Below are 27,772 nucleotides of genomic sequence, written 5' to 3'. Positions count from 1 at the left end.
CTGCATTTCAAGATATCCATTTGATGAATATGTAACGAAGATAAAGCTGTTCCATAGTTACAATGCACCACGTCAGTGGCAGCTTCGTTCTCACATGGAAATCCAGCCCTTTGCCAATCTGCCAATGGCGGGCTGATCTTCCTCTGACTCACTCTTCAATCATTGACAACAAGACAAATATTCTATTAAATATGACGCCAATAATAAAATTTTTTCTGTGTGAAGACAGAAAAGGGCCAAGGAAGAAAGCCATGGATGGCCATTTACTTGTCTAAATAGTTAAATAAAAATATCTACATGTCGAAGAGTGAGAAAAATCTTGAAGGGGTGATGTCTATATAAAGCTCATCTTCAAATCTGGCTTTCACGCACACCTTGGCTGCTACTTCGGCTGTCTGTCTCTCTTTTGGCTTTCTTTTTCTGCTTGGACTCCCAGGTTGTGTACTAGAGAGGGAGAGAGAGATGGCAATTGGGCAGTTGAAAGATGTTGAAACAGGTGAAATTAATGGCCTTGAAGATTTAGAGAAACCATTGATTGTTGAAGAGCAAACGGTTGTCGGTAGTGATGAAAGTGGATCCATTTGGATGGTTTTGATCTGCACATTTGTTGCTGTCTGTGGTTCTTTTGAATTCGGATCTTGTGTGAGTACCTTTACTTCTCTGAAACTTCATATTTGTTTTGTCATTAAAGCTTTCAGAACCAAGTTTTCTGTTTCTTTTCTCTTCTTTTTTCTTTCACCTTCATCAGTTTGAGATAGCTCCTGGTTTAAACGAAGTTCTTGGTTACTAAATTGTTTTTCTTTTTTCCTTTGTGTTTTTGTTTTTCATTTTGGTTAGGAGCCAAAACTAGAAAATGAACAAAAAACCAACCAAAAAAACAAAAGGTTTGTTCAGCTTAAGCTAATTCTTTTGGCAGGTGGGCTATTCAGCACCCACTCAATCTGCTATCAGGGAAGATCTTAATCTGTCTCTAGCTGAGGTTGGCCTTCTGTTTCTCTTTCCATTCTTGATTAATGCTTCCATATTACATAAGGAGTCACTAACCTGTTATCAGAATTTCAGTTCTCAATGTTTGGCTCTATCTTAACAATTGGTGCAATGCTTGGTGCTGTCACTAGTGGTCGGATTGCAGACCTCATTGGTCGAAAAGGGGTATGTTAAAAGTTTCAGAATGTGATTGAAAAAAAGCAAGAGTTTTTAAATTGGTTGTCTCCATTGCACTAAACTTCCTGGAATCTTCATGGAGTCAGGCAATGAGACTGTCAGCTGCTTTCTGCAGTACTGGATGGCTTGCTGTATATTTCTCTAAGGTATGCACTTGCTGCTCATCTCAGACTACTTAAGATTTTGGCAAAACCATCAGAAAATTTTGATAAAGTACCTACATTTGCATGTCTCCTAATGTAGGGGGCTCTGTCACTGGATATTGGAAGGTTTTCCACTGGATATGGCATTGGAGTTTTCTCCTATGTGGTAATTTTTCTGAAAAAACTATGTATTTCTTGATAGAGTACTGATAACTGATAAGTAATGTTTTAATAAATTTACCAACTAAATGAACAGGTTCCAATCTTCATAGCCGAGATAGCACCAAAGAATCTCCGAGGAGGACTCGCAACATTGAATCAGGTGAGAGCCTGGAAGAATCATAAGACTTGTGAATAATGGTTAGCAGTGTGGTCTCTGTCTTCACCCTCCTCACTTTCTTTTCCATGCAGCTCATGATTGTTACTGGTTCATCAGTTGCATTTTTAATAGGAACAATCATACCATGGAGGGCACTGGCTCTTACTGGTAATCCTAATTATTCTTCAAATTTGTAAATGTACCAAGATTGTGATCTATGTTCTTTACGTAAATTATCAAAGCAATTAATCATAATCAAAAGCCAAAGAGAAGATTATTAAACTAATTGTTGGTATTATTTTTGAAGGACTTGTGCCATGCATTTTCCTGCTTGTTGGTCTCTGCTTCATTCCTGAATCTCCTAGATGGCTGGTAAGCATTTCAATAGATACTACTTCCACACTTTCTATAAACAAAATAAAAGCATGGCATAACTGCTGAAAATTATCGATGGCAGGCAAAGGTTGGCCACAGCAAAGAATTTCAGGTTGCTTTACGAAAACTTCGTGGCAAAGATGCTGATATCACTCAGGAAGCTGCAGAAATTCAAGTATTTACCTTCAATTATAGACTACTGAAAAATCACTAGTACCAAGTTGACATACATGTAATAGCTATGCTCATTACTTTGGTGTCTGAACAGGTATACATTGAAACTCTTCAAAGCCTTCCCAAAACTAGAATATCGGACTTGTTTCAACCAAAATACTTTGGTTCAGTGATTGTGAGTTACTTCTTTCTTGACATCTGATGAATTAAAGATTCTTGCTTTAGTGGTTTCTAATACAACCTTTCTGTATGATGTTCAGATTGGAGTTGCATTAATGGTATTCCAACAGTTTGGAGGAATCAATGGAATAACCTTCTATGCAAGTGAAACCTTTGCATCAGCTGGTAAACAATAGATTCTAGGCACCTTATTTCAATGCCCGTTGTCATTAGACTTCCATATTGAAACCCAAAACTCTATAAACAAATTGCAGGCCTTTCTTCAGAAAAAACTGGAACCATAGCTTATGCTTGTGTTCAGGTAATTACCTTCTGTCATTCTGATAAAAAAAAAAAATTCAATGAAAATTCTTTTCCTTTCTTAACTCAGCCATCTGAAAATAAATTTTATAGGTCCCTATAACTATTGCTGGAGCAATGTTAATGGACAGGTCAGGAAGGAGACCACTCATAATGGTAAAAAGTCATCCCATCATGTTTTGGTTTTCTTCTTACCTCTCGAATTTTGAAGGGAAATTTGGTATGAGAGCATATGCTTTTTCCATATACAGGTGTCTGCCACTGGCACATTTCTTGGCTGCTTTCTTGCTGGCACTTCTTTCTATCTCAAGGTAAGTCGTAATAATTGTCTATCTGTGAAATGATCTTTTGTCTAGCCCTTCCTGTTTCAGTTGTTCAACCTGTTCAATGATTTATGAATCAGGACCACAGTCTTTTGCCTGAATGGGTGCCAATATTAGCTGTTGGTGGAGTATTGGTAAGTAATATGTCTAAGATCTTACTATTTGTTTGTCCCTTTTTCACTCTAAATTTCATATTTTTTCCAATGTTATCAGATTTATATAGCATCTTTCTCAATTGGAATGGGAGCAGTTCCTTGGGTAATTATGTCTGAGGTGAGCTGGGATCCTCTTAATCTTGTTTACTTTAAACCAGATAAAGCCATAAGGAATTAATTAGGATTCTGACAAGGACAGTGCAGAATTAAACTGAAAACCTATTGTTTTGGGTGTGCCCAGATTTTCCCCATAAATGTCAAGGGAGTTGCTGGCAGCTTGGTAGTCCTGGTGAACTGGCTAGGTGCTTGGGCAGTCTCCTACACATTCAACTTTCTCATGAGCTGGAGTCCCTCAGGTGAATAAAGCAAGAACCTGGTAACTGTTTCAGAACTAAACTCTGATTCTGTCTCAACATGTTTGGTTTCTGTCATTTTCAGGCACCTTTTTTGTCTACTCCGGATTCTCTGTGATGACTGTCCTATTCGTGGCAAAGTTTGTCCCAGAAACCAAAGGGAAAACACTGGAGGAAATCCAGGCATCCATCAATTCATAAAGGGGCAAAAGCAATCTACTGGTTCAAAGCTTATAACACATAAATATCTGCAGAAGATGCCGAAATTTCCAAGTCATGACACCGCATGAATTGATGGCTTCGACCCCGTACTCAATTCTTGTGGACTACCAATGGATCTGATGGAAAGTTATTACTGGATAAAGGATCATGCAGCTCTAGGCAGTGTTCCCCAGCTCATTTTGCCTTTGTTTATTCAATTTTAGGATAGGATAGATATAGAATAGATTCTCTCATGTTAACGTAATAAGCTCCAAGCATGGTAAGCTTATATGAATGAAGTCTTGCTTTGTTAGAATCTTCTTGAGTAGACCTATCCATGGGCCGGGTGGCTCATTGGGCCCATGGGCCTAACCCGATGGAGTCAAGTCTTGGATAAAATTGTTAAAATCCAAATTCAATTTGATTCGGGATATTATCATATTAATAAATTATTTTACTTAATATTAATTTTTAAATAAATGGATTGGACTGATTCTTAAATTAAATTTTGAAATTGTCAATCGAGGTCAATTTGGAGAAGTAAGGTTCAAATTCAATATTTAAAATTAACACGTAATTAAACTGTCTAAATTTTAAATTTAACTTGAATAATTTAACTAATTACTGAATTAAACTAGGTCAAAACCTTTTGACCATAATATATTTACACCATTAATTATCAATTTATCACGCTAAAACTTCAAAAACAACAAAAAAAAAAGAAAAAAAAGTGTAAACCTTAAAACGCACCGTTTGGATCACTTGTTAGTTGTTACTGCAAATTAGAAAAGTGCGGAGAGCAATATGGGAGTACTTTTGTCGTCACTACGCACGTGATTACACGACACATGATCATGATCGAACACGTGTAACGTTGTCTTCCAATGAACCGTACTTGTCGCTTATACTTCTCCGAAGAGGGAAAAGGAAAGGAAAGCCATTTTTCGTACGCAAAAATGGTAATAATAATAATAAAAAAAAAAAACACAAAGCGAGTATATAAAGGACACTTTGATCAATCAACCCTCTTTAGATCCGCTGTTCCGCTGGCAAACTCAAGAAGGAGGTAAGACACGAAATTTGTTACTTTGATTTTTTTTTTCCTGTTTGGTTGCTGAGAAAATGGAGGAAATCAAGGAATTTGAAAAGCTGAGTGACTGTTTCATTCAAAAGAAAAGAAGCTGACTGTTTGATTTGAATAATTCTCTTTTATCTTGTAGTTTTCACTGTTTTGTTTGACCGGACTGATATCAATTCTCTTCCTTTTCTTAATTTGATCAGAAAAAGTTTGTGTTTGTTTGTTTAGCTATTATTTCAAAGTTTGAAACTTATCACTTTCCTCTTGTTTTTCTCAGCAACCAAACAGATTTTTTTTTTCTTAGATATTCAGTTTTGCGATGTTATTTGAATTGGAGCTTTCACCAAAGCTTCAATTTTTGGGGAAGTTATTAGTATTACTTTTTACTGTAAAAAAAACTTTTAACCCTACAAAGCTTGATTTTAATTAGTCTTATCACTTATGTGGCTCCAAATGCAGATAATTTGAATGTTAATGAAGCAAAGTACCTGTAAATTTTGGGAACAAAAGGTGATTTTTTCATTTTTAAATTGTTTGTGTTGTTGAAGAGCTTGAATTATGACATTTTAAGTAAAACTGTCTCTATTTGCAGGATCGGCAAAGGAGAGAACTAAGTTACAGATTTTACAGTGATATGAAAGATTGCTGGGGTTCTACATTAAGTGGAAATTGTATATTTGGTTTTATTTATATAGTTGGTGTACATAATGAGTAGGCTTCGGAAGGATGTTAATGCTTGTAATGAAGGGAATGCCCTTAGTAGAACTTGTGCAAGACAAGGTTGTAGTGAGAATTCTGGTTACCTTGATCATGATATTTTTCAACTCACAAACCTTAGATCAGGACCCCATGACCTTTTGTCCCGGGGTGTGCCAGGCAGGATGAAACTACCTGTTTCTACGTTGAAAATGTTGGTTGGGCGAGAGGGTAATTATACGGGAAGAGGTAGATTTACACCAGCTGATAGTTGTCATGTTTTAAGCCGGTATTTGCCTGTCAATGGTCCCTGGTGGGTGGACCAGGTGAAAAGTCGCGCATATGTCTCTCAGTTTTCAGCCGATGGTTCTCTTTTTGTTGCTGGATTCCAGGTATTGTTTCATTCCCTTGGGCTACAAATGGAATAGTGATCACTTGTATAGTTGTTTCACTCACTGGTTATTTGGCTTTGCTTAATGTGAGTGTTCATTATCTTATTCTTTGACTGATTTTACTCATTTCCTTGAGGCAGAGAAGCCACATTAGGATATATAATGTGGACAGGGGATGGAAAGTTAAGAAGGACATCATGGCTAAAAGCTTGAGATGGACAATTACTGATACCTCTCTTTCACCAGATCAACGTTTTCTTGTAAGTGTGTTACTATTGTTTGTTGGGTTAAAATTTTTAGTTACTGGTATTCTTTCATCATTTTGTCCCTCTCCCCTCTTTCTTTTGGTTCCATTTCATTTAACTTAATTGCTATTATTGCAGGTGTATGCTAGTTTATCCCCTATTGTCCACATTGTGAATGTTGGATCCGCTGCAACAGAGTCAGTTGCAAACATTACAGTATGTTCTAAAAGTGCTACTAACTTCAAAATTTATTCTTTGTAGGAATATTGACTAGTTTAAGTATTATTGCAAATGAATATGCTCAATGTTGCCAAATAAAATGAGCTCTTCTCTGTAATCTTAGATGTCAGTAAATGGTTATGAAGTTTATGAACTAAAGAAAATGCCATTCTGCCTCCAGAAATGGATTAGGTAATCATTACATCGGATGGTCTGAGAGAAATATTTAATCTGCTTCATTCTCAAGAGCATCTTTAAACGTTAAAAATTGGGGGTGAGGGACTTTGTATTGCTAATTGCTATGATAAAGTCAATTAATACCAGCTGCAAGTCATATCATCCATTTTGAGTTGTTGCTTTTGGTTCTAAATTAATACTAGCTCTTTTCTTATGCAGGAAATTCATGACAGTTTGGATTTTGCTGGTGATCATCATGATGATGATGGATTCGGGATCTTCTCTGTGAAATTTTCTACTGATGGAAGAGAGCTTGTAGCAGCAAGCAATGATAATTCTATACATGTTTATGATCTTGAGGCAAAAAGGCCTAGCCTTCTAATCCCAGCTCACAAGGTATCACAATTAATTGTCATGCCAACACATTGTTAAAGTCTTTTTCCTTAAGTGCAGGGCGTCCCAACTTCCAATGATTATCTTAGTATAAAATTTGGCTTTATTGAATAGATGAATATCAAACTTGAAGGTGTTTAGAGATACTAAAGTCCTATTCCCAATTTCTCTTGCAGTCTGATGTCAACACTGTGTGCTTTGCAGACGAAACTGGGCATCTCATATTTTCTGGCAGTGACGATCATCTTTGTAAGGTAAATTTATACGTTTGTCACGTTGAAGATTCATGTAATGTTGATCCCAACTTTCAGCAATTATCTTATATATGCTAATTTGGCGTTGGTTGAAATCAAAGTGGCATCTTGTATGATTAAAAAAGCCCTTTTTTATTGGCTTGAGCAGGTGTGGGACAGGCGTTGCTTTGTCACTAAAGGAAAAGCAGCTGGGGTCTTGATGGGACACCTAGAAGGCATTACATTCATTGATAGCCGTGGAGATGGCCGTTATTTTATTTCAAATGGAAAAGATCAGACCACAAAACTCTGGGATATACGAAAGATGTCCTCCAATGCTGCATAGTAAATTTATATTAACTCCCTTTTCTACCTCTTGAAGTTTTTGGCATTACTTCTTGAAGTTCATGATATATTTTTTTTTTTTTTAATTTGATATATAAATCATATCAGTGAAATATTGATTTTAGTAATTATTCAGTAGTATCAGCTTTGAGCTTACAACTATGCTCAAATTTATAATGGTTAAGGGCTCTGGTCTTTTTTGCCAATGCTTTCTGTATTTCTTACCACTAATATTTATTTCTTTAAACAGCACTCCAAGGCTAAGAGATCCTGAGTGGGACTACAGATGGATGGATTACCCAACTCATGCAAGAGCCTTGAAACATCCCCATGATCAGTCAATAGCAACATACAGAGGCCATTCAGTGTTGTGTACTTTGATTCGTTGTTACTTCTCTCCATCGTATAGGTAATCTAATATAGGCATGCCATGGTTGGGCTGTGCTTCATTAAAAATGCTTGCTTGTCTAACTTTCTCAAGACTTGGGCTATACTTGCACCTTTTCTGAAATCTTAGTCTGAATCCAGCCAGCTGAAAACCTTTCCTGAGGTCACATGGTTTGATCTCTTTTCTTTCATTAAGACTGGGCTTTAGCTATAATTTCACATCTAACCTCCACATTATATTTCAACGTTTTACGTTAAGTGGCTTGATATGTGTATCATACAACTTAAGTTTGCCTCATGACTTTGCTAGCCAAATTGGGTAGTCATTCCGAGTTTCTGACCCCCTTCTCTCATTTCAAGTTTTGCAAATTCTGCTAGATTTTATCAACAACACCTTTTTGAGTTGAGTTGCTGGAAGAACTAGACAGTCTGGTTATTAACTTCTTCAGGTTTAGGGTTTACATTTACCCTTGAGATTGTGCATTCAATTAGCAGGTGCAGGCCTTTACAATATTTTCTAACTTTGCAAATCACATTTTGCAGCACTGGTCAAAAGTACATTTACACTGGCTCTAGTGATGGTTCTCTTTTTATATATGATTTGGTAAGTATCCCATTTCATCATTTCTTTTTCCAACTAATTTATGTAAGATACTCCTTCGTTCTCTTCTTTCCCCCCCTTGAAAAAGTTGATCAGTTGGATGAAAAATATGGACGGAATGCTAAGCTGGCTTCGGAATCTATACTGAAGTTTATACTTTACATCTTTCTGTTCTTGCTCTGTAAAATTTGCCTATGGGATTGGATTGCTTGCTTAGATTATGGTGTTCTAATCATTTCTAAGCTGTCCCCTGCCATGGAACCTATCTGAGCTCAGTTAGACACCATTTCCTTTGCCATTATCTCAAAGCAAGTTGTAACTAGGCTATTCTTTGTAGGTGAGTGGAGCTCAAGTAGCAAGTCATCACCATCACGACGCTCCAGTGAGAGATTGTAGTTGGCATCCGTTCTATCCAATGATGATCACCTCCTCCTGGGACGGTGTCATTGCCAGATGGGAATTTCCCGGCGGCAATGAAGAACCCTCACGATGGGAGCCGAATCATAGAGGACCTTTCTTTTGAAAATCTCTATGGGTTCCGCAAGTACAGGTTAGATACCATGCAAGTTTATCAATCCTCTCTCCTGCCTCAAAGAGTGCAACAGTTTGTATAGGTAAATTCATAGAGGTTTTGCTTAATTTGAATTCAGCATTACAGAAGTGGCTGGAAATAGGGCATGGTAAAAATGTGTGAAAAACCATTTTGTTTGACCACAAATGTATGTAGTTCAGCTCTTTTGCTGCTTCTATGTTCACGTTTTTCATGTTGCTATTATTTCTTGCGGGTGGGAACCAAACATCAAGCATTTGTGCTCAAAACCAGACTTCAACTTTAAAAAATTTTGGTTGAATCGTCTAGCAGGATACCAGTTACTTGTTAGATATCTTGACTCGTATCTTATCTTATATGATAGCACTTTATATTTGATTAAATTTTTGAATTTTTATTTGAATTCATATTCAAAATTTTTAAATATTATATACAAAAAGTAATATATATAAAATTAAAATTTAATATTAATAATTATTATTTATAATCATATTCGAATAATGAATATATAAATTCAAATTTTATAAAAAATCGTGCCGTATAATAATTTTAAAGTAAATATTTTTCTATTTTTTAAGTTTTAATTCAAATTTCAAATGATTTTATTAGTTTTCAAAATAAACGTTATGTCTTAAAAAAAATCTTTTGTTGAACTTGTGTATTCAGCTATTAATTAACGGTTAATGTTTTCGTTAGTTTGATGATATAATAATATTAAAATGATAAATTTTTTTATTAATTTTAAAAATTATTATCATATAATTTTTATTAATTTAAAAAAAGTAAGGGAATAAGGATAAATGCTCTCCAAGGGAGACTGGTGCTCTCGCACTTATTTTTTTTTTTTAAATTATAATAATTTTTAAATTAATAAAAAAGTATTTTAGTTTAATTTTTTAGATAAAATATTTATTTTAAAAATTAATAAATTCGTATGAAATTTCTATTAAAACTAAAACAGCATGCTATTTTACCCATAATTTTATTATCTGAATTGTTGTCAAATCTGATTATGAATACCTTAATTGGTAGCATAAGGCAAGATCGAGATACCAATTTAACATCATTGTTTAATCACACAAACCTTGGATCAATATAATCCACTGGAAACGACACTTAAACTTACTACAGGCTATGATATCTGGGGGAATTCCAAAGCTCACGTGGCATCACCTCCTGCATCGGCGCATTATCTCCCGCTGATTGTTTTTTTCCTTCTTCCTTTCATTGCTCCTGTCGTGCTCTTCACTATCTAGAGAAATCTTCTCTCAAGGAAACCAATCCAATCAAATCAATGGCTTCACCAACGGCTAAGATCGCATTCCGCACAGTAATAGGGGTTCTCCTCCTGCTGGCTCTCTTCTACGTCGGCCGTCCTCTTTACTGGAAAATCTCCGCCACCGTCCACGACATCCGCCACAACAAGCAAACCGTTCAACAAGGCAAAAACCCACTTTTAAAATAGCCTTCTGTTTCTCTTATTTCAATTTGTGCTTCAATTTCTGATGCTGTGCAAAAAACCTTTTTTGGTATGATAATCTTAGTCCGTGCTTTTGATTTCTGACATTGTTGTTTGTGTTGGGTATTTCCAGGTATCTCACAGATTATGCATGAGGCCCAGAAATCCGTGGGGTGGTTTCATGATGAATCCGACTCGGGGTTCCGTGAAGATCGCAAACAGGCTTCAAGGAGATTGCTTTTCAAGGTCTTGTGATGGGATTTTTTCTCGTTTGATTCCTCAATTTTATACAGTTATTGTTAACTTGTTATGTTAGTCAATGGCGTAGATCTGAGTTGCTCTTTGGGTGATTAATAATTTTAGTTTGGTTTATTTCAAGTAAAGTTACGAGAACGCTTTGTTGCTGTTTTAAATTGAAGGGTTTGGTTTTGTCTGTGTTTAGAGCAAGTGTAAGAGTTCTTCATTTTGTGATTAAGTAGAGTTGTACTGTTTTTGATGCATACAATTGTAATGAGTTTCAATGATGCTGTAACCAGAATTGTAAATGAGATGATTACTCTTAAGACTTTTGCTTCTGTCAAGTGTTGGAAATTTTGGCGTATGGTGATTGAATCTTTGGTTATTACTCCATGAAAGGAAACCTTTCCCATATCAATCACATATTGATGAAATGATCTCTTCTTTGAGGACTTAAAATGTTATTTTTTTTCCGAAATTCGATATCTCACAGTTAGATTACCGAGTCTTGTTCTGTTCAGAAGGAAGTGTCTGATTATCAGCAGCACCAGAAGAACTTGTTGTGCAGTTTCATCTTCATCAAACACTTCAAACTTCAGGACTTGTCTACTACCATCGGCAAACCATATGTGTATCCCTCATTGTTGTTTGATGTCTTTTTCCAGCTTGATTCCAGTGAACAATCTCATATCCATCGTTTCAATGTTTGTCAATTGAAACTTTACTCTTGACTACATTGCAAAGAGAATACCAAACCGTTCAACAAGGTTTATATCAGTTGTTTCAGAGTTTATTCATTTTCCCTGTAATCAGCCTAAAATCTTATACTGTTGGAAGTCATTCAACAAGGTTATAATCCAAACTCTCATCAGTTCTAGCCAAGGCATCCCCAATGCAAGCAAATTATGAATCTTTCTAGCAAATCTGTATGGAATCCCTGGGCTATTAAGCCCAGAAAATGTAACTTTTAACCAGTTCTGTTATAGTCCTTTTGGGCTTAGGCTCCCATCTACTTTCCCCAGGTTCAAGTTAAACCCAAGTTTACTTGGTGGGTGTCGTTTGAGCTATTGGGTTAGCCCAACCAACCATTTCTCCATCTAAGCCTTTTATGATTTGTAAGAATCACCCCCACAAGTACATTTGACTAGAACTCCAAGTACCAATAATGCAAAGATGAACATAGACTCTGGAATCTTTAGACTTTGGGTGTCCACTGTGAGTTTTTGTTCAATTTTATTTTGGTTTATTTCGAAAAAAACAGAAAAATTCAGAGACAAGAGTATATAAATTTATCGATCTTTGTCGGTGTCTTGTCTCATGTTTCCACAAATTTCATTGTCTAATCTCTATTCATTGAACCTGAGGAAATCAAAAGGCAGGTTTATAATCATCTTGGAAACAAATATGTGGCACTTGCTTGAGCTTGACATCAAAATGGAAACCATAAATTCAAAAGCAACGACTAAGGCAATGAATGCCCTTTGGCTCCAACCCTAGTTTCAACATTCTTGTACAAAAAGTGGGCCCCCTCCCCTTTTCTTCTTCTAATACGCTATCAACAAGTAAATGGGAAACAGAGCAACGATTGGCTGAAAAACTTCTAGGTTTCCTTCACATCAACTCTATGATTCCATTGTCAAAGTCATAAGCAACATTATTGTAGCACTGGAAAAAAAAAAAAAATTCCAACACCCCTTTCCTACCATCTAGCCGCGCAGTTGCGACTTGGGAGCCCCCTCCTTTATACGTACCTAAAGGATCCTTTCACATACGTGACATGAGATTGACAATTGACTTACATTTATTTTAATAATTAAAACCCAATAATAATATGGTCGGAAAAACAATGATGTGAATTTACAAAAAATGTTATATTCAAATTTTTTCATTTTTGAAATAAAAACGTTGCATATATAAAGTTTTTTATTGTCTCCAAGATTTGATGGTAAAAATATTATAAAAATTGAATTTTGATTATTAATTTCTCAAGGGGCGATCATATCAACATTAATGCATTAAATCTCATTAGAGTTTAACAGTTAAATGTATTTGGACGAGAACAGTAATAAGATAGATGACTTCCATATAAGTCGTCGTCTTGCACCATTTAAAAGAAGTTTATCAAAAGAAAAAAAAATACTATTACTTTGCAATTTTCTATTGACTTTGTCTGCAATTGGTCTCATATATTTTCAATCTGTAATCAGTGAAAAGCATGATTACATGTGTTTGACATTGAAGGTTGCATAAGATTCTTAATATATATATATATATATATTTGTAAATGTGTAGATTCTAGTCAACTAAAGCCCCATTTCTTAATGGCCACGCTTGTTGGTGCTTTGATTCTTTGTATCAAGCCATCGAGCTTGAGCTTTGAAAATAGATTCATTGAGTTGAAATTAATTAAAAAATTTGCTGGCAGGATTGTTGTTTAGCTGGAGAATCCAATACATATTCAACGTCAATTATTGTAATCTTCTATCTGTTCATAGTAGAATCTCAAATGCTCTCTATCCAATAGATTGCACAGCTAAGTGTGACATCTTTTCTATGTCTTTGCCGCACACTTTGCGGCCAAACTAGCTGTTCCAGAAGACCTCATATCGTCTCCTTAAGTAGATTTATAGTATGAATTTTTTTTTTTAATAATTAGAAAGAAGATATTCGAAGTTTACTCTTTAGATAAGAGATTATACACTAATAAATAAATCAAATGCTCGAGTGCAGATTTATAACATGATTTTTAAGAAATGTTTTCAATTTTTATCTCCAAATTAACCATAGATACCATGTTATGTAATCGATCAAAATAATCAAGCAAGAATTTTTAAATCGAGTTGAGTAGTTCGACTCATGAATAAAATTAGTTAGAATTATTTTAATCGTTAATTAATTTAAGAATTATTTTTTTATTTTCTTAAAATAGAACATATATTTATTTTTTTCAAGTTCATTTATCTTTGATTATTAAATGGTTTTCCATTAATCATCTAAAATTCATTTAATATAAATGACTTTTTTTTTTCAAATATAAATACTACTCCCTCCCCTAAAAAGGTTAAGATTAGGAGGGGATTAGTTAGGTAACTAGACCTTGTTATAATTATTCATTACGTTAGGTTCGATTTGATTAATATTTTTATTTTGATTATTTATTATTTTATTTTATCATAACCAAACCCTAAAATCTAAACCCTAAACTTAAAGTAACCTCCCCTCATATACAAATAATAAAATGTGAAAAGTCAAATTGATCATGAGCAAATAATAACAATTTCATGCAATGTTATTATTTAATAAATTGTTTTCTCAAAAGAAAAAAGATAAAGTGAATTTTCTTTGGATGAAGGGGGATTTCATTAATTAATATCAAAATAAAAGAATCAAAATTAGAAAAACCAAATCAAAAGTATCACAACCCTAAAAAAGTTAGTGCTTGGGGAGGGTTAGGAAGGAAAGGATCATGAGGAGAGAACAATGGCTTAAAAAATAAGGAAGAAAAAGATGATGCTGCTAATTAAATTAGTCTAATCATCGAGTGCCCATAGAAACTATAAAGTCTAATTACCTAGAAGAAAAATGGGCAATTTGCTTTCAGTCTTATCCTCAAAGCCCCCTCCCCTCCTCCCCCAAGTTTCTTTGCAAAGTCTATGCATTTTTTGGTAGGTTCTGTATACTTTCTTTAGTGGGGAGGAGGATGTGATCAAGCTAATACCACTAAGTACAAGATTGGTGACTTCTAATCATTTCTATTCTCTCATGCCTCTTATTTTTAAGTCTTTGCTTCCAATCCCTAGCTACATCACAAAAGGCTAGTTACCTTTTTATTACAATAAATATTTATTTATTATTATTGCAAGGGACCAATATCCTACTTAATGCCATGTATTTTTTTTTGTGATAAAATATGTTTAGAATTTCAAATTCTAATTAAATTGAAAGAAGATTTTCATATCTTATTTCTTTTACATATGATATAAATAGTAAATTTTTACGTGTTTAAATTCGTTTGACACCAATTACATAAGTATATCATATTAATCCCGACGTAAACTCGAATTAATCACAGTAATTTTATGTCTAAAATTATAATATAAACTAGATAATTTTTTTCATAATGTGAGAATGGTCCATATTCTCAACTCTTTTAATACTAATTCCCATGTGGTCCAAAGCCTTCCTTGGTCAATAAAGATAAACGATGGGCATTCATTGTTGATTTTGATTAGAGGAATAACCCACAACTCAATGGGAAATGATTTGATCAGTTAATTGACTCCTAAACTTTCTTGCACAAGGAGTGAACACGTTATTCTAGAAGAAACTCACGTGGGTTTTATTGGTGTTTGGTAACAAAGCCAATCCTATTCCAAGATATGCCCTAGCTTTGCAATAACAAGTTAAGATTGCTTCTTCTTTTTTTCCTTGGGTTTTGTATAAGCAAACAATTTAAAATTTTAATCATGGATTTTGGTCCCATAAAACTCTATTACGTGTCCGAACACTCTCATAATTAAGGATAAAAAAACGAGTCTTGACCGAGATAAAGGAAAAAGGATCGACGGGTAAAAGGAAAGCTCCTTTTATCCACATAAAGCTTCAAAAAATATATATAATTATTTTCTAAAATTCTTCTAATCCCCTTTTTAACTTTGCATTTTCTACTTTATCCAAAATATTGTATTAAGCATGCACTTTTATAGAGCCTCCACCATTGTGAAAAAGGAAGTTATATGTGGGACTATCTCTCAACCCATAAAGCCAATTCTCATTCAATGGTTCGGAAACAACATCTTTCATTAGTGGAATACCCTTTGCCAACTAATCAAATGAGAGTCCTCTAACTATAAATGGATTTGTAGTCAGGATTATTCTGACATTCACTTTCTAATCCCACTTTACATATTACCAATTTGAATATAAATTAAAAAGAAAATGATCATCGAGATATAATTTAATCCTACTTAAAATACGACAAAACTAAATCAGATAAAAGAGATTCGCAATCGATTGTCTAACGACAAATCAATCTAAAAAAACGAATAAGTAGTCTCTTTTAAACCATAATGACAGGCTTATACGACAAATTAACCTATTTCACTAGTATATCGAGAATTAAATTAGGATCTCAAACTTTCTTATAAAGGTAGATGCTATTTTAGATTATAAAATCAAACTTTATAAAGAAAATGATACTTTTTGCTCCCAATTTCTAAAAAATCTAAATTATATGTATATGATGTGACAAGAAACAGAAAAAAAAATCGAGATTAGATTTTTTAATATTTAACAAATAATTCAATAAAAATAGTTAAACCTCGAAGTTTCAATTTTGCCTAATAAATTGTGGAACTTGTAATTTTTCTTTTAATAAAACCCACTTTTAATTCTTAATAATACATTGAATATGATAATGATTTTTGGTTCCAACCAGTCCAAGATTGAAGATTCCAACCGTCAAAACTGAAGAAGAAAGTGGGTTTATTGGCTGAAATTGGATTACATCATTACTTCTAATTAATTATAATTATCAACTTTAATAAAAAAAATAATTTAAAAACAATGGACAAATAAAAGGTAGCCATCCATCCACGTTTGAATCCCACGAAGGGAAAAACATTACGTAGGAAAAGCACAATAGGGATTTCTTTCTTTATTTTCAGTTGTCAAATCAGATTGAAGGAAGTGAAATACGTGGACCAATAGGAATTCCCCATTTCAGCAAAGGGTTTTTCAACGTCAAAGTGGGTCACACGACTCGGATTGGGATGTTAAAGCAGATTTTCAACTCTTTTAACCCAAATCTTTTTCTTTCCTTTTGGTCGGTTAATTGTTTGTTGCCGCTGTCTGCTAATCTTTGATTCACATTCAAAAGGGAAATTACCAATAGCTTTTACCCCTAAGGTACGTTTAATCCAATTTTCCATCTCGTATTTAAGAATCATAAGTCTAATCGAATTTCAAATTTCGAATTTTTATCTTTATCATTTTTTTTGAGATATTTCGAAATAAAGGCACTTATTACTCTTTTTTTCTTTATATTATAATTTTTTTAAAATTTTAATATAAAATATATCAAAATCAAAATTTTTATCTTAATTTTTGTAAAAATTAAAAAAAAAAGATAATGTCCCTGTATATCTATATATATATATATATATATATATATATATATATAATAATATGAATAATAAAAAATATTTTTACATTTGAACATTTAGTTTATTAATTAATACATGATTCCTTATCAAAAATATAAAATTCGAATCATCTTGACCTCAATTATAAAAAAAATAATATTTCTCTACTTTTGTTGATTCTCTACGAATAAAGAACCAATAATATGCAAGTTCCTACTACCTAACTACAGAAAAATGAACAGAAAAACCCAAATGGTCATTTAATTTATTATTTAATACTGAATTTTAATTGACCAAAGAAATGCTATATATTTAAATTAATTTAAAGTAAGATAAGTACCCGAATGATATTGGGTCAATGAAAATAGGGTGATTAGTCCCAATAACGTGATCCATGGTAAGCTACTTGGAGGACACAAATCTAATGAAATATTCCATCGTCTGATCTCCATAAACCCCTGATTTACTCACTAATTAAATCCAATCAGATTTGGCTTTGTGTTAATTCCTGGTCTGCTTTTTTCGGGTCAGCAAGATCTTCATGTGGGTTCCACCCCAACCCCCAATTTTTTTCCTGTACTCTTTATTTTTATTATTATTTTTTATATATTTTTTAATTTTATACAAAAAATCATATATTGATCAATAAATTAAATCTTTTCGAGTGTTACTTCTTACGTTGAACAAGGCAAAGAAATCTTTACATCTTTTAATGGTTAGAGTTCCTTACCAACCAAACATGTCCAAAAATCAAACATTTACATTAAAAAAAACACAAAGGCACTGAGAAACTCAGAAATGTCCAAAACCCCAAAGACAAAAGAAACTGAATAGATGATTTTACAAATCGAAACAAAATGAAACACCCCCGAGAAGTCAAACCATATTGTCCAAAAATGAATTTAATATTTCATTGGCTTGTTAATTCAATTTTGGCAGTCCCAACACGTGGATTATATAAAATATATTATAAGCCCATTTGCTCTCCTTGAATCCCCCCCCTATATTTCATGTGATTTTGTATTTCTTTAAATATTTTTCCCATAGATTGTATGGAAAACCACGGGGGATTTGGGAAATTCAAGTTATTTTCATATTAGATATGATTTTTTTTTTGAAAATCAAATTTGATATGATAATAAGCCTGTTCACACAAGCTTGATTTTTATTTATAAAAATAAAAATCTTCTGCTTCAACTTAATACTCTATCTAACCTCTATTTTATAACTTCGCATGGTACATATGTATTGCAATAACTCTTCACTTAATTATTTAATTTTTTATAAATAACATACAATTATTAATTAAAATTTAACATGATATCAGAGCATGTTATTGTCTCCTCTTAGATAGACAAATAAGTATTATTCACCCCTTAATTTACTGTTTTTAAAATTTAAGTAAATACCACAAGGTAAGAAGTCTTTGGTTTCGTTTAGCTCTTACCTGCTATACATGTTTTTTCCCTGGTAAGCTAGTACTAGTCAATCATAGTAACCATAGGCGACATGATCACGTCTCTCTGGCATGTATGACTCTTAAAAAATTCAACTTCAACAACATTATAAAAACTCCAATCTCGTTCCATTTGATCTATAAATCAATGGGTTTTTTTTTTTTTTTTTGCTTTTCTGTTGCATAAGAGTTGTAGGAATCTGATCCAGTACAGTTAGAGAAGACAGAGCAGCATCTCATTTGTCTCTTCTCTGTCCTACCGCCGTTCTCTGATGGTAACCGGCGTTTTTACTGCTTTCTCACGTGCTTTATATCAGAATATTATCATTGAAGCTCCTGTTCCTACTTTATCTGGACAATATTGCAGAAAAACTGTTTTGTTGCATCCCCTATTTTGTATTATTATTATTATTATTATTTCTCATCATATCTTTTAAGTTATAGAGTCTTTGACACTGTTAAGGATAACATGTTCGTAGAGCTCACTCTCTGACTGATCTTTCTTTGTTGTTCTTTTAGTTACGAATGAGGTTGATGTAACAGTCTTTCCAGGGGATCAAAAGCAGCTGTTTGATCACTTGTCATTCTCGGGAGGGAAGAGAATTTTTGTTGGGGGAGCTGTGACTGGAGGAGACAGAATGTTGTGGCAGAGAAACTTTTGGATAGCTATAATTTTGATCATAGAAGTCTTTGGAGCAAGTCTTTACACCATTCAGGCCAAGCCTCATCGGATTCTTTTGGATACAGATGTGGATACCGATGATTTCTTTGCTCTCTTGTACCTCTTGAAGCTTAACAGATCAGAATTTGAACTGGAGGTAAGCTTGATGTAAAAAGCTCATGCTTTAAGCTTACATTCAACACAGACAAAGTTGGAAAACCCTGCATGAGTCATGGTTAAACATGTTGGGTTTTTCCTTATCTTGAATTCTTTCTTAATTTGCACATATGGCTCTTTTGAGTTCTTCAAGGAAACATTTCTTCATGACAGAAACTCTCTGGTAATTGATAATGATCTGATGCAGGCAGTCACTATCAACCCAAATGCATGGACTGACGCCGGGCATGCCGTGAATCAACTTTACGACATTCTTTACATGATGGGCCGCGATGACATAGCTGTTGGAGTAGGAGGAGAGGGTGGAATCCTGGAAGATGGTACCATACTACCAAATGTCGGTGGATATCTTCCAATAATTGAACAGGTCAATCTCTTTATTTCCATCTAATTATTAAAAAGTTAGATGTATGCACAGTAGCATCTTCCTCTTACATTTCTGATCATTATTAAAAGTTATGCTAAAGGTTGAAATGTCATTCGGCTTACATTGTTGCATGTTGAATTTGTAATTGTACTTATCAGGGGATGACAACAGCAGGAGGTTGCAGATATAGGCAAGCAATTCCAGTAGGCCTTGGAGGAAGATTGGATATAGACACTAACTATGGCATTCGAAAAGCATTCCTTCCACAGGTATGAAGTTTGCTTTCATTGTAATTGAGGGGTAGGTGTTGTGTAGCAGCCCAGGGAAGCCTGGAGTGATTTATAACTTCCCTTTTGGCCATATCATCTAGATTTAGAGCTTATGGTTTCTCCATGGAATCAGGGCAGCAGGAAATATTCTCCTCTTCGACAGCCTACAGCTCAGCAAGTGATGATTGACAAAATATCTGCAGGTCCTATTACTGTGTTCGTAATCGGAGCTCACACAAATGTTGCCATTTTTCTCATGAACAATCCTCATCTCAAAAAAAATATTGAGCACATATATGTGATGGGTGGTGGAGTGAGGTCCAAAAACCCAACAGGTTGCTGTCCCAAGAATGCCAGCACATCTTGCCAGCAGCGCCAGTGCGGTGACCGTGGGAATCTGTTCACAGACTACAACAGTAATCCTTATGCTGAGTTTAATATCTTCGGAGATCCTTTTGCAGCACATCAGGTAACTGAAGAAATTGCCTTCTTAGAAAATCCTCGTTGACTGATTGCATATGGATAGAGACCTAAGAGTAACAAATGTATGCGCCAATATTTGTAGGTGTTTCATTCTGGTATTCCAGTCACCCTTGTTCCCCTGGATGCGACAAACACCATCATGATCACTGAGAAGTTTTTTGAGGCATTTGAGGAGAGCCAGGTCACTTATGAGGCACAATACTGCTTCCAGTCTTTGAAAATGGCTCGTGATACTTGGTTTGATAACCAATTCTACACAGTAAGCCTTCTGCAGAATGCTTGTGCAGCATTCTTTTAATTCATGTTGGTAGAACCTTGTAAGGGATACTAATATCATGTTTCCACTAGTTACCAACCATGCAATGCGTATGCAACAACATGTTTTCTGGTGTTAATGCCTTTATTGTTGCTACCTTCTGCAGAGCTACTTCATGTGGGACTCCTTCACATCCGGTGTGGCAGTCTCAATCATGCGTAATTCACACAAGAATAATGGGGAGAACGAATTTGCTGAAATGGAATACATGAATATAACTGTAGTTACTTCGAACAAGCCTTACGGAATATCTGATGGTTCCAATCCATTATTTGATGGCCTCAAAGTTCCAAAGTTTAATCTGAAGAAAGGTGGGGTGCATAGTGGTCATGTCCAGACAGGACTTCGAGATCCATTTTGCTTTGTAGAGAATGGAAAAGGGAAATGCAAGGTAATTGCTTTCTGTCAGTGGTAGCATAATGGAAAACTTTCCAGTAGATGAAACAAAATTTCATCATGTCTGAGTCTAGTGTACCACCATAGAATCTACACTCTTCTCTATATTCCAGCTAAGTGGCAGATAATTTTTTAGGTGACAAGTGACCTTTTAGTGCATACTTGCCTTTACATCTATCTAATTGTTACTGACTATCTGGAATACTTTTTGCATTACAATCAAATAGGATGGTTACACAGAGGAGGTAACTGGTCCAGATGCAGTTCGTGTTCTTGTTGCTACAAGGGCAAAACCTAATCAGGACGTTAGCAGCAAACTTGACCGAGAATTTTTCATAAGTTTCTTGGATGTAAGTTCCTACCATTTTTCCTGAAAAAGAGATTGAAGTTTTATTATGTTACTCTGATTTGTCTGATATTTACTGATGTTATGTCAGAAAGTGATGCTATTCTTGCTTTTCAAAAAAACAAATTGATGCTCTTCTTATATTTTCCTTTTGCAATGATCTGTGTACTAATGAATGTCACACACATTGCTGGAATGCAGGTTCTAAATCGACCTGAACATGCTGGGAGGTTCAATCTTACCACAGAATTTCCTTATTACAGAGAAGTTCTTTATAAACCAGATTTTAAGAACAAAAAGTTGGGGAAACCTGTTGTTTTTGATATGGATATGAGTGCTGGAGATTTTATGGCTCTATTCTATCTCCTTAAAGTGCCTGTGGAAGTGCTCAACCTCAAGGTAAGTGGTTTCAGTTTTATCAGTTTCACTGGCTATGCATCATATCCACATTAAAAGCTTAACTGAGATGTCAGCACTGGTTTACCAACTAAATTGACACCAAAATGCATGTATGAGCTCTCAAAAGAATGGATATAAATGGCCTAATTGTGTTAACTATTAGGCGATTAGTACATGTTGCTTGCTACTCAAAAAGTATATAGCACAAAATAGGTTCCACTGAATGAAAGTAGAACGAATTTGGTTTGCCAATTATTAGATAAAGCTGCAGATTTGATCCTTCTCTTTTATCCAGGCAATATTGGTAAGTCCAACCGGTTGGGCTAATGCTGCAACAATAGATATCATCTATGATTTGCTGCACATGATGGGCCGTGATGACATTCCAGTTGGTCTAGGAGATATATTTGCAATGAACCAGTCTGACAAAGTTTTCCCTCCTGTTGGAGACTGCAAGTATGTCAAGGCTATCCCACATGGAAGTGGGGGATTTCTGGATTCGGATACTCTTTATGGGCTAGCTCGGGACTTACCACGAAGTCCTAGAAGGTATTGCTCCTATATCCTTGTTGTTCTCCCTCACTCTTTTGTCCTGTCCTGAAGAGCTTAGAACTGAAGTATAGTATTGACTTTCACTGCAGGTACACAGCAGAAAACTCAAAAAAATCTGGAGCTCCTCGGGATACTGATCACCCTGAACTAAGACAACCTCTGGCACTGGAAGTTTGGACTTCAGTATTGAAAACTCTGGATCCTGGATCTAAAGTTACCATATTGACAAATGGACCTTTGACTAATTTAGCCAAGATTATAACTGAAACAAATACAGCTTCACGAATTGAGGTAAGTGGATTTTATCTCTTCCTTTTGCTCTGCTATGTGAAACATCTGTAAGGAGACAATTCTATACTAGACAGTCCAAATTGATGAATAACACAGACAGCAGGTTACTTAATCAAAGTCTTTCAGAAATCAACTACCCTGTCGATAGCTGTAGGCAGTAGTGACCAATATTCTCTGTGGAATACTCTCAGAATCCTAAATAGTTATGCAGCTGAGTCTGAAGCGGATGGATTTGATAGAACCAACCTAAACGCATGATATACAAGTATTCTGTAGAATTTATGTTTGCTGTATAATGAAACCAACTATTGATTTTCAATGGAATTGCAGAAAGTGTATATTGTTGGAGGACATATCAGCCGATGTAGCCATGACAAAGGAAATCTCTTTACTGTTCCTTCCAACAAGTATGCTGAATTCAACATGTTTCTTGACCCTTTTTCCGCGAAGACAGTCCTCGAATCAGGACTGAACATCACACTCATACCACTCGGCACTCAGCGTAATGTCAGTTTGTTTGCGGAGACCCTAGGGAGGCTGAAGCTGACAAGGAAGACTCCTGAAGCTCAGTTTGTCAAGCGCCTGTTGTTCAGGCTATACACTTTGCAACAAACTCACCACAGATATGGCCATATGGTAATGTTTCTAATCTATAAACTGCTTGATGTTGAGAAAATGAAACTTTCTCCATTGTAGAACCCTCCAAATTATCCTTGTTTCCTTCCCTGCTTGCTTTCTTCTGCTATAACTGTTATCTCTTTCTTTTGCAGGATACATTCTTGGGTGAAATCCTCGGCGCAATATTCTTGACTGGAGATCATCCCAATCTAAAACCCACCTTGCAAGAAATGCCCATCAAAGTCATTGCTGAAGGTGTTGAATCCAGGGATGGACAGATTTTGATTGATAAAAGGCAAGGCAAATCAGTCAAAATATTGAATAATGTTGACCCTATGGCCTATTATGATCTATTTGCCAATAGATTGGGTGATAAAAAGCAGTCCGCTGTGTTAGGAAGCTATGATGAACAGAGAATAATGTGGAACACACCGCCTAATCAAACTTAAGGAGTTTCCTCCCATTAGGAATTAAATTTTTGTATTCCTTGAAAACAGAAAATTCAATTTTTGGTTTCATGATAGAGCAGAAGCTTTATTTGTATTTGCTCATGTTCTCCATAGCAGAATCTCCTTAGAAGAAACCAACTCTGTTTTATGTTCAGATTAACAAAATGCCATAGCAACACAGGAATACTTTCATACCACTGAAAGTATGAATCAAAGTTCTCTTTTTCTTCCTTACTGTTCCTATCCCGGCTGAGTTATTCCAAGTCTTGCATCACTTTATGCAATCTTTAAAACATTGACCAAAAGATGATAGTCATTAATTCTCCACCAAAAGTTGCAGTCAAAGATTGGGGACCAGATGAACTGAGTTGATGTTTCTTTACAGAGGGTTAAATGTGCTTTGCGTGTTACTGTTTCCTATCTTGGGTTTTAATATTACTTGTTGATTGGCCTGTCAAAGAACTTTCTCTTCCTTATTTCTTCTTATTGCTTTTGATGATGAAACATTCATATTTTAGAGAAAAAAGACCAAACATTTACTGATGTGATTGCCCTTTTCCTTGAAAGTTTCTTCCTTTTTTACTTAATTAACAAAGTATTGGATTGGAAAGTAGGAAAGAAGACTCCAATTTCCAAGTTGCTGTCCATTGGCAGCAGACAAAGAGACAGACCCAACAGATTACGATTGACATTTCTGAGCATCATATCTTCATAAATGGATTTATATTCCTAAATTCCTACAATGGGGAGAGAGGGAGAACAGTAGTACGGGGGGTAAATGAACATGAATTGGCTGTTGTTTCTACAATTTGATTAAACCGCAGAATTCTTTTCTTGCCGCTTTAAATGAGTCTTTTGAAAGCATGGATGCCAACCAAGAATGCTTGACTAATAACAGTAATTAGTAGTAACGGACAATGATTCTTTGGAATTGAATGTGTGGGGGGTGTGTGGCAAGAAACGACATGCTTATGCTGATCGCCTGATGGGATTTGTTTCCTACAATGGGAACTTCGATACGAAGGGGCTTCCAAAGCAGGAAGTCTAGCTCTCTCCCCCTGCTGTCTCGCAAAACATCAGATTGAGGAGTAAATTGCGGGAATGGCCAATATCCTACTTTGGGGATCATACGCCACCAATTCAGTATTTGGCTGTATTGACAGTTATGTAATCACCCGACATGAGTCATGTGTGCGAATTCACGTGTGCATGTATGTGTGTGTGCTTGCTGTTAACTGTTGACCTGTTACTAAATGATGGGATCTAATCTAAATTCTGTTCTCTTTGATCCATTAGCGAAGCAGCATTTCATGACAGTCTTCCACTCATGAAAGACGTGATGGCATGTTTGTAGAACCACCCAAAGCAATGAATGGCATTAGAAATTTTAGCAATTCTAGTGCTTCACAAACTGGACATGAGTCACATGAATGGAAGAAATAGTAGTAGTGAAAAGAGAAATATCAACAGAGTTGGTGGAACTAGCAGGAAATCTCTTTGTTCATGAAAGTCATACAAGCACAAGCTCACTGGTAAGAAGAAAGAGAACCTTATAGTAAGTGACAGAACGGAAGTGATATTACAAAAACCACATGTGCTACTGTTATAAACCATCCCCAAAAATCTTGCTTTCCCCTTCATGTTCATGATGGCCTTACAAACCCATTTCCATCAAAGGAATTGACCCACCAGCAGCCACAATCTGTTGCTCTAGCTGCAGCAAAACAATAAGAAGAACCAGTTTCATAACTCAAGTCATGAATGAATCAATATCATTTGAAGCAAAAAAATAGTGCACTAACCCTGAACAGAGTCTCGAGCTTGTTCTTCACAAGGTAATACTCTTGTTTCACTTGTTGAAGACATCTAAGGCACCTGCAAAAAATTTTTTTCAAGGTTCATAAGCTTTGGGTAAAGAGGAACAGAATAGGAGAAGGACAAAAAGAAAGCTGACAGAGTAAAGCAACTCACGCGTCAATGTTCTGCTCCTCACAGAAGTTGCGGAAAGCAATGCAAGCATTTTTAACTCTCTGTGCACCAATGCTGTTAAACACGCACATACACATCAACCATTGACTCTCATCAAACAACAAAGAGCAAAAAACAGGAACAACTCAACTTTCTAAAAATCTTGTCTCAACTATAACTTCTCTATCACTTGAATGGTCAGATCTAACAAGTTCAGACCGTTTTTCATTTGAATTACCCTACTTTTTGTAGTGCAACTATAGGGTTCAACTACTGATGAAGAAAAAACAGAAATTTCCAAAGAGAGGGAACAGGAAAGGCTTCATAAGGCAGATCAGAAAAGAAGGCCCAGGTTGTCCAGGTTTGAAACTAAAGAAAGGGAACTTTATAAGTACCTGGAGCTGCTACCCTTCAACTGATGAACATGAGCATCAACTTTTTTGAAGTCTACATTTGGCTGATCTCTGTATCAGAAAAAGAAAAGTTAAGGAGAAAATAAAAAAGAAAAATTCAAAGATGCAATGATAATAATAATAGTAGTAAAAGAGAGCCATGGCAAGAATAAAGCTGACACAGACTGAGATCTTACAAAGCCATGGTGAGATCATTGAGAAGTTTTTCAGAATCATCGAAAAAGAGAGAAACAACTTCAACAACAAAATCTGGGTTGCTCTCATCCTGAAGCTGCTGAAGCTGTAAAAACTGACCATCCAAGAAACCCTTCTCTCACCAACAACAAAAACAACCACCCAAAACAGAAACTATCAAAACAAGACCGAGCAAAAAGGAAAACAAGATAAAGCAAACAAATCAAACATACCAAAACAAGAAGAAGAAAACAAAGAAAAAACAAACCCAAAAAAGAAAATGAGTTTTTTGCTAACAAACTTGTACACATTTCAAGTTGTTTTCTTTCTTCCTTTTTTGGGTGTTTACCTCCATAAACAAGGATTTTGTGTAGTCCACCAACCTTCTCTGCATCTGACCCACCTCCATGCTCTTTGCCTTTGTTTTGTTCCTCTCTCTGCACACAGGCACAAAACAACTTCCCACTAACAAAAGCTCTATGACCCAATAAAGCTGAAAGTTTGTGGCTTAAATTTTAGATCTTTCGTTGGAATGGAATTATAGGCACAATCACAAAAACAAAAGGGTATAAATGCTTTCACAAACCTTTGAAAGGGATTTGATGAATTTAATGTGCCGGGAACAAAACTCCAAAAAAACTCTCCCCTTACTTTTCTTAAGTTATTTGTCTAGGAGTGCTAGTGCTGCTACTACTTCTACAGTCTATAAAAGTCTATCCTTCTATTTCTCTGGATTTGTTCTTCAATGCTTGTGTTCTCAGTGTTTTCTTACAGAATCATAGCCCCTCTCCTTCCCTTACATGCACTTTCTCTCCTTCTTTGGCATTATTTATAGGCATTTTAAAAGCACCCCCCCTTCCCCCACTCTTCTCCTTTGCCTCCTCCTCTTTCTCTCTCTACAAATTTTATTCATTTAATTACTTTAACAATATTTTATATGAAAAATTTTTATCTTTAATTCCTTTTTCTCTTTTGTTTTTCATGTTGGCTTGAACTATTGGTCTACGTTGAAACGTCACACATGGTGTTGACGTGCAAATGACTTCAGGGCCCAAGATTTTTGTTTATATATATGAATATATATGAAAAAGTAAAATGTACCCAATCATTGGATTTAATAATGAATGTATAATTTTTTTATTATAAAAATAATCAGTAAATTTTGTATTAATGAACAATAGAAAGAATCCTTTCCAAGATAAACCATTTGTGAAGTAATTCAAGATGAAACTATTGACTACAATGGCATGTGCATTATCAGATAATGGGATTTTTAAATTTTACAAATGGATTTGTAGAGTTTAAAAACTCTTTGATCATGTGTAGCAAATTTGTAGAAGCTCCAATTAAGTGCAGAAATGGGTCTTTAGGTAACCTGATTGCAACATCACCGTTTAAATAGGGAGAAGAGAAAGAAATGGACCTGCAGAGAAAGTGAGGAAAGTTTGTATAATCCCATCAGTCCCTCAAAAAATGGAGCTATCAGGGAACAGGTCCTGTCATCACAAGCTGGAAATGCTTGGGTTTGACTGCTATGTTATGTCCTTCATTTTCATACTGTTAGCATCATAATAACGTAAACATATGGGAAGCAC

General features: G+C 35.1%; 5 protein-coding genes across 5 annotated transcripts; 4 read left to right on the top strand and 1 right to left on the bottom strand.

Annotated features, from left to right (window-relative positions):
- Positions 1-237: 237 nt before the first annotated feature.
- LOC18603403 (Major facilitator superfamily protein) lies at positions 238-4,003 on the top strand. Its single transcript, XM_007035362.3, has 18 exons — positions 238-642; positions 917-979; positions 1,063-1,152; positions 1,251-1,310; positions 1,408-1,473; positions 1,564-1,629; positions 1,719-1,794; positions 1,934-1,998; positions 2,084-2,176; positions 2,270-2,350; positions 2,436-2,520; positions 2,610-2,656; positions 2,749-2,811; positions 2,907-2,966; positions 3,059-3,112; positions 3,192-3,251; positions 3,375-3,489; positions 3,572-4,003. Exons 1-18 carry the CDS (start codon positions 463-465, stop codon positions 3,685-3,687), a joined length of 1,440 nt encoding a protein of 479 aa, XP_007035424.1. The 5' UTR covers positions 238-462; the 3' UTR covers positions 3,688-4,003.
- Positions 4,004-4,618: 615 nt separating this feature from the next.
- LOC18603402 (LEC14B homolog) lies at positions 4,619-9,333 on the top strand. Its single transcript, XM_007035361.3, has 11 exons — positions 4,619-4,753; positions 5,225-5,275; positions 5,358-5,853; positions 5,994-6,113; positions 6,237-6,314; positions 6,714-6,890; positions 7,064-7,141; positions 7,290-7,465; positions 7,716-7,874; positions 8,396-8,456; positions 8,791-9,333. The coding sequence occupies exons 3-11, from the start codon at positions 5,473-5,475 to the stop codon at positions 8,974-8,976; spliced, it is 1,416 nt and encodes a 471-aa protein (XP_007035423.3). The 5' UTR covers positions 4,619-4,753; positions 5,225-5,275; positions 5,358-5,472; the 3' UTR covers positions 8,977-9,333.
- Positions 9,334-10,096: 763 nt separating this feature from the next.
- LOC18603401 (Low-density receptor-like protein) lies at positions 10,097-11,043 on the top strand. The gene is made up of 2 exons (XM_007035360.3): positions 10,097-10,445; positions 10,596-11,043. Exons 1-2 carry the CDS (start codon positions 10,298-10,300, stop codon positions 10,715-10,717), a joined length of 270 nt encoding a protein of 89 aa, XP_007035422.3. The 5' UTR covers positions 10,097-10,297; the 3' UTR covers positions 10,718-11,043.
- A 7,378-nt stretch (positions 11,044-18,421) lies between these two features.
- On the top strand, positions 18,422-23,856 carry LOC18603400 (nucleoside hydrolase 3-like). Its single transcript, XM_018120315.2, has 13 exons — positions 18,422-18,573; positions 18,818-19,116; positions 19,324-19,503; positions 19,662-19,772; positions 19,906-20,241; positions 20,338-20,514; positions 20,678-20,962; positions 21,195-21,317; positions 21,515-21,712; positions 22,008-22,261; positions 22,354-22,555; positions 22,886-23,191; positions 23,326-23,856. The coding sequence occupies exons 2-13, from the start codon at positions 18,937-18,939 to the stop codon at positions 23,620-23,622; spliced, it is 2,649 nt and encodes an 882-aa protein (XP_017975804.2). The 5' UTR covers positions 18,422-18,573; positions 18,818-18,936; the 3' UTR covers positions 23,623-23,856.
- A 1,238-nt stretch (positions 23,857-25,094) lies between these two features.
- On the bottom strand, positions 25,095-26,724 carry AHP1 (histidine-containing phosphotransmitter 1). Its single transcript, XM_007035354.3, has 6 exons — positions 26,527-26,724; positions 26,180-26,310; positions 25,986-26,054; positions 25,594-25,665; positions 25,425-25,497; positions 25,095-25,336 (listed from the first exon to the last, which is right to left on the bottom strand). Exons 1-6 carry the CDS (start codon positions 26,584-26,586, stop codon positions 25,277-25,279), a joined length of 465 nt encoding a protein of 154 aa, XP_007035416.2. The 5' UTR covers positions 26,587-26,724; the 3' UTR covers positions 25,095-25,276.
- Between the last annotated feature and the right edge of the window lie 1,048 nt (positions 26,725-27,772).

Source organism: Theobroma cacao, chromosome 4 (assembly GCF_053813885.1).
Source record: "Theobroma cacao isolate CCN51 chromosome 4, ASM5381388v1, whole genome shotgun sequence".
In the NCBI taxonomy this organism is placed as follows: domain Eukaryota; kingdom Viridiplantae; phylum Streptophyta; class Magnoliopsida; order Malvales; family Malvaceae; genus Theobroma; species Theobroma cacao.
Note: the sequence above shows the minus strand (reverse complement) of the source record. Positions and strands in the feature narration are given on the sequence as shown.

Coding starts and splice junctions, on each gene's coding strand:
- LOC18603402 (XM_007035361.3), top strand. CDS start 5,473: ATGAGTAGGCTTCGGAAGGATGTTAATGCTTGTAATGAAGGGAATGCC. Junction 7,142..7,289: donor GTGACGATCATCTTTGTAAG/GTAAATTTATAC, acceptor TGGCTTGAGCAG/GTGTGGGACAGGCGTTGCTT. Junction 7,875..8,395: donor TACTTCTCTCCATCGTATAG/GTAATCTAATAT, acceptor CACATTTTGCAG/CACTGGTCAAAAGTACATTT.
- AHP1 (XM_007035354.3), bottom strand. CDS start 26,586: ATGGAGGTGGGTCAGATGCAGAGAAGGTTGGTGGACTACACAAAATCC. Junction 25,666..25,985: donor TTGAAGGGTAGCAGCTCCAG/GTACTTATAAAG, acceptor CGTGTTTAACAG/CATTGGTGCACAGAGAGTTA. Junction 25,337..25,424: donor AGCTCGAGACTCTGTTCAGG/GTTAGTGCACTA, acceptor GTTTTGCTGCAG/CTAGAGCAACAGATTGTGGC.
- LOC18603403 (XM_007035362.3), top strand. CDS start 463: ATGGCAATTGGGCAGTTGAAAGATGTTGAAACAGGTGAAATTAATGGC. Junction 980..1,062: donor TTAATCTGTCTCTAGCTGAG/GTTGGCCTTCTG, acceptor TCAGAATTTCAG/TTCTCAATGTTTGGCTCTAT. Junction 3,490..3,571: donor CATGAGCTGGAGTCCCTCAG/GTGAATAAAGCA, acceptor TGTCATTTTCAG/GCACCTTTTTTGTCTACTCC.
- LOC18603400 (XM_018120315.2), top strand. CDS start 18,937: ATGTTGTGGCAGAGAAACTTTTGGATAGCTATAATTTTGATCATAGAA. Junction 20,963..21,194: donor ATGGAAAAGGGAAATGCAAG/GTAATTGCTTTC, acceptor ACAATCAAATAG/GATGGTTACACAGAGGAGGT. Junction 22,262..22,353: donor TTACCACGAAGTCCTAGAAG/GTATTGCTCCTA, acceptor CTTTCACTGCAG/GTACACAGCAGAAAACTCAA.
- LOC18603401 (XM_007035360.3), top strand. CDS start 10,298: ATGGCTTCACCAACGGCTAAGATCGCATTCCGCACAGTAATAGGGGTT. Junction 10,446..10,595: donor CAAGCAAACCGTTCAACAAG/GCAAAAACCCAC, acceptor GGGTATTTCCAG/GTATCTCACAGATTATGCAT.